The sequence below is a fragment of the Galeopterus variegatus genome, unplaced genomic scaffold (assembly GCF_000696425.1).
Source record: "Galeopterus variegatus unplaced genomic scaffold, G_variegatus-3.0.2 Scaffold4923, whole genome shotgun sequence".
Taxonomy (NCBI): domain Eukaryota; kingdom Metazoa; phylum Chordata; class Mammalia; order Dermoptera; family Cynocephalidae; genus Galeopterus; species Galeopterus variegatus.
The window spans coordinates 59,117-64,606 of NW_007731034.1; the positions used below are offsets into that span (position 1 = coordinate 59,117).

General features: G+C 41.5%; 1 protein-coding gene across 1 annotated transcript in view; it reads left to right on the top strand.

Moving 5' to 3' along the window:
- Window positions 1–5,490, top strand: part of MGAT4A (mannosyl (alpha-1,3-)-glycoprotein beta-1,4-N-acetylglucosaminyltransferase, isozyme A) — a gene marked incomplete at its 5' end in the record, with an annotated part of 69,902 nt that overhangs the window by 45,929 nt on the left and 18,483 nt on the right. The window contains 4 exons of the mRNA XM_008588615.1: window positions 973–1,080; window positions 1,206–1,431; window positions 1,497–1,541; window positions 4,355–4,377. Of these exons, the coding sequence (XP_008586837.1) occupies window positions 973–1,080; window positions 1,206–1,431; window positions 1,497–1,541; window positions 4,355–4,377 (402 nt within the window). The remainder of the gene's footprint in view (window positions 1–972; window positions 1,081–1,205; window positions 1,432–1,496; window positions 1,542–4,354; window positions 4,378–5,490) is intronic.

The window sequence follows — 5,490 nt, forward strand, 5'->3', positions numbered from 1 at the left end:
AAGGTAGTAATCTCTTTGTAAATTTCCTCCTTCATGTTCTGGAAACATTTTTTCTTGTTTCGTTGTGTTCGCTACTTGAATCTTATTATCTCTTCTGGTTTTCTTAAGATTGTTGTTCAGAGTTCCTTTTCCAACATTTCAAGGGTTTCCTGCTCTATGGGGTCTGGTACTTGATTGTGTTCGCTACTTGAATCTTATTATCTCTTCTGGTTTTCTTAAGATCGTTGTTCAGAGTTCCTTTTCCAACATTTCAAGGGTTTCCTGCTCTATGGGGTCTGGTACTTGAGAATTACAGTATTCCTTCAGTGGTGCCCTATCTTTTTGCTTCTTTGTAGCTCTTATGTTTTTTGTTGATGTTTGGTCATCTGGTGGAGCACTTGTTTCTTCTATTACTGTGGAGTGGGCTATGAGGAGAAAGACTTCCTCTTCTGTTTGTAGGCTCCACTGGAGACTCTTCTTCTATCAGTACAGTTGAGTGTGCAGTGGGCTGCCTGTAGGGCAGCCCTGGCTGTTAACTGTTGTGGTGAGCCATACTTGTGGTGGCAGTAGGTGTGGCAGTGGCTATGTTAGACCACGTTGGCTCCTGCTTGGGTATTAGGTGGAGCTTTCCAAAGCTTCAGTCTGGGCTCCCAAATGTGTGCACAATGCTGCTCACCTTGGCTCTTGAGTGGGTGGTGGGTGGGCCTTTCTGGTGCTTGGGTCTGGGCCCTCAGCGGCATGCAGGATGTCGCTCACCTTGGCTCCTGCTTGGGCAGCGGGAAGGCCTTTCTGGGGCTTGGGTCTGGGCCCACTGTGTCATGTGGGATGCTGCTCACTTTGGCTTCTGCTTGGGCAGTGGGCAGGCCTTTTCAGGCCTTGGTGTTATCAGCACCACAGTCTCCCAAGTGAGCCACGGGCCAGCCCTTTGAAGTTATATTTTTGATTTCACTTTATTATGTAACACTAACATGATTTTTTTTTTTTAATATTTAGAAACATTGTGATAGACAGAAAGCAAATCTGCGAATTCGCTTCAGACCTTCTCTTTTCCAACATGTTGGTCTGCATTCATCACTAGCAGGAAAAATTCAGAAACTCACGGTTGGTGATTTAATTTTATTTTCTCATGGACATACAGTTTGTTATTAAGTACATAATTATTGCTTTTCTTCTTAAATATAAATAAGCTATATGTTATTTAATAGCATATATGTCTTTCCTCCTAGGATAAAGATTACATGAAACCATTACTTCTTAAAATCCATGTAAATCCACCTGCAGAGGTATCTACTTCCTTGAAGGTCTACCAAGGACATACACTAGAGAAGACTTATATGGGGGAGGATTTCTTCTGGGCTATCACCCCAACAGCTGGAGACTACATCTTGTTTAAATTTGATAAGCCAGTCAATGTAGAAAGGTTGGTGATTATCAAAGTATATTTGTTTTTATGTTTCAGACCTTATTCGTAATGTGATTTATGATGGAATTTTTTTGTGCATAACAAATATAAGGAGACAGTGGGTCCCAAAATGTTGGGTTACAAGTTACCTTTAGTACAAGTCAGAAACAAAATGAGTGTGTTATTTTCAGATATAATATCAGAATTTCACATGTTTGATAAACTCTATGGGTATTTCTGGACTTTAGTATAATTTTTAATACTTTTGTGTAGAACTCTCTCAGAAATCTTGGATTAGTTTACATGTCCTTATCCCAGAATCACCCTTAAAATTTGACCGAGATCTAGTTGATTACTTCAGCAGTTTGGTTGAAATGATAAATTTGAGGAATACTTCTGTTCTTAGTCAGTAGTTTTGCAAGTGTGGGGTTATTTTTAGTATACCCTGGAGGAATTTACAGTCCTTTTATGTTTTTCAGCATTTATGTTCATGTTACAAAATTTAAGACTTTCTTCTCCATGTTTTTTCTTTACACAGTTGTGATTCCTTAAACATTTTCTCAGTTTTGAGTGTTTCCCAGTATGTCTGTGGCATACTTAGTTACCTGTGGCAGAGTATTCTATGTGTTCTCGTGTGAGGGCCAATTTGATTATTTAGAGTATACCAAAAATCATTTGGAGTAATTCTATTCAGTTTGGTCAAAGACAATGCATAAATGTATGTGATGTAACTTATTTCTCTTTTGTTACCCTAAACTGATTACAAAGAGAAATTTGTTTTTAAAATGTTTTAAGCAATGATAGTAAAATATAGAAATACTTCTTTTTTAAAATTTATTTATTAATCTTATTGTTTTTACGTTCTATGATGTTGTGAAGCAGTTGGGAGGGAGGGGCAGGGGGAAAGGGGAAGGAAATAGGATGGAAGGAGGAAGGAGGAGGAGTAGGGGTGAGGCCTGTGGCACCCCCCTCATTCCCACAGAAGAGACCAGGGGGCTTGCAGCAGTGGCTCAGTCATTGTCGGTCTGGGTGCAGGTGTCAGGGGTGTGTGGCTAAAGCCCTAGTGCCCCACCACCCCAGCTCGGGAGCCAGGGTGCTTCCTGTGGTTGCCGGGTGTTTGTCGCTGAGCTGGTTGCATGTGTTGGGGGGTGTGGCCAAGGCCCTCAGCCCTCTACCACCCTGGCTCAGGGAGCCCAGGGCATTGCTTGCGGCAACTTGGTGGTCACCACTGGGCTAGCTGCTTGTGTCGGGAGACGTGGCTGAGATCCTTGGCCCTCTACCACCCTGGCTCAGGAGAGCCCGGGGTGTTTCTGGTGACACCTCGGTGGTTGCTGCTGGGCTGGTTGCGCATGTTGGGGGTTGTGGCTGAGGCCCAAGGCTCCCCACTGCCACAGCTCAGGAGAGCCCAGGGCACTTCCTACAGAGGCTCGGGTTGTCACTGGGCTATTTGTGCATGTTGGGGAGTGTGGCCGAGGCCTGAGGCCTTCACCATTGGGACTGGTTGCAGGTGTCAGGGGGCATGGCTGAGGCCCCCAGCCCTCCCCGCTCTCTGGCTTGGTAGTCAGGAGACTTCTGGTCCTTCTAGATGTTATGGGTGTTCTTTGGTGATGTGATGTGAGACCTTTACTAGTTAATATCAAACTTTGTCTCTAGTTGTTAGTATTTTGTTTTATTTCAGTTCTGTGTTGGATTATTTGCTGTTCCCACCACTTAAACTCTGCACTGGAACTAATTTGTTGTCCTTTGCTTCCTTCTAAAATGGAGGAACTTACCGTGGGGACCAGCACTTGAGCCGTGTGTTGAGCTAAATTGCTGCTTTAGTGCTGATTCCCTGAGGAAGGCTTTTTGTGCAGCTCAGGTTTTAATGGTTTACTTTATATGTACTTCCGGCTCTCATGATATCTGGTACACCTGGGTTGTGTGGAAACTCTGGTCTGGGCTTGAGTCTTTTCAGCAAACTGCACCCCCTGCAGTTCTCCATTCCTGACCAGTCTCTACTGCACTGACTGGGAATCAGATCAGCTGTCCATGCTGTGCCCCATGTTCCCCCGGTGGGCCTGTCTACTCTACTGCCTGCACTCCAAACACTTCCCATGGGATGAGCCATGTGCCAGTCCCTTGCAAAGACTCACTGGCCTCTGAGTGGCTTTTTCCAGTTGTTGTGGCTCCTTGCTTCTAAGTGTGTCCATGCGAACCCTATTAGTGGTCTTGCTGGCCCAGGGGCCACCAAGACCCTCTTCTCCCCTGCCACCTCCAAGCAACTTCATCTGAAGGGCACAGCTGCGGCTTTTGCCAGCTCCTGCTCTGTGTGCTCAGTAGATCCAGCCTAGAAGTGGCTGGGGCTCAAAATAGTTGGAGTGGTTTTTTTTCCCCCTCTCAGCCTGGCTTCTCCTGCCTTCATGAACTCCGTAGGTCTCTCTTCCTTTTCCCCTGATCTCTAGTGGCCCCAGCTTGGCTGTTGTTGCTTTCTAATAGTTGTAAATTGGTTGATTTGTAGGAGAGAGTGACTCTAGGGACCCTGTATTCCACCATCTTGACCAGAAGCCCTAGAAATACTTTTGAATCATATTTTTCACCTGGATGTATATATATATTTGTTTTGTTATTTAATATTTGTTTTTATACTTACAGTGTTGCTCTGCACTTTGATTTACTGTTTGCCACTCTTAAAGAGTCATCATAGAATTGGAAATGATATAGATGTCTTTTAGTAGGTGTTCGACTAAATAAATGATGTTCCCATGCAGTAGAATGCTAATAGCAGCCATTAAAAATGGTGACATAGATTAATATGTATTGACATGAAAACTTTTCAACATAGACACTAAGTAGGGGGGGAAGAAAATTTTGTAACTCTATAGAATATCCTTATGATCATTCCATAGATGATAGTTATAAGTACAGAATTATAGAATATATAGAATTCTGTACGTATAAAATTATAGATTATAGAATGACTTTCTGAAATAAGAGCAGTATTTTACATACTTTTTAAAGTGTATTTTAAAAAGTTTGTGGAAAAATCTAATTAAAAGGTAATACAAATCTTTCCACGAACTTTTTGAAGACCCCTCATATATTATATACATAGAAAAAAAATCTAGAAAATATATAGCAAACTGTTAAGAGTTGGGGATAACAGAGACTCTTTCATTTTGACTTGATGCATTTATTTGTATGTGTTTTTTTTCAACAATCAATTTAGCTTTAAAAAAATTAAACTTTGATTTTTGAGAAAATATAGTTCACATGCAGCTGTAAGAAATAAAACTGAGAGATCCCATGTACCCATTACCCAGTTTCCCCCAATGGTAACATCTTGCAAACTGTAATGAAATATTACAACCAGGATTCATTTGACAGCAGTAGTCGAGATAAAGAACATTTCCATAAACCCAAGAATTCTCATTTTGTCCTTTAATAGCCATAGCCACTTCTGTCCCACCAGCCCCCATTCCTAACCCTTGGCTGCCACTAATTTATTCTTCATTTCTATGATCTTGTCACTTAAGAAGGTTGCATATATGGAATTTTGCACTATGTAACCTTTTAGATATGACTTTTCTCACTCAGCATTGAATGTCTAGAGATTCATTCAAGTTGTGTGTACTTCATCCCTTTTACTGCTGAATAGTATTCCATGGTATAGATATACCACAGTTTAACCATTAAAAATTAATCTACTATGAACATTTGTGTATAGATTTTTAGGTGAACGTCAATTTTCTTTTTCTTGGAATAAATGCCCAAGAGGGCAACTGCTGGGTCATATGGTAGTTGCCAACTGTTTTCCAGAATGGCTGGACCATTTTACATTCCCATCACTGGTGTGTGAGTGATTCAGCTCCTTTGCCTCCTCACCAGCTTTCAGTATTGTCACAATTTTTTAAACTTTAGCCATCCTGAAAGGTGTATGGTGATAGCTCATTATGGTTTTAATCTGTATTTCCCTAATGACTAATGATGTTGAATATCTTTACATGTGCTTGTTTGCCATCTGTATATTCTCTTTGTTGAAGTGTCTGTTCATGCCTTTTGCCCAGTTTCTTTTTTTTTTTTTCTTTTTCCTTTTTGTCTTTTTTACTGACCAGTAACAGGATCGCAACCCT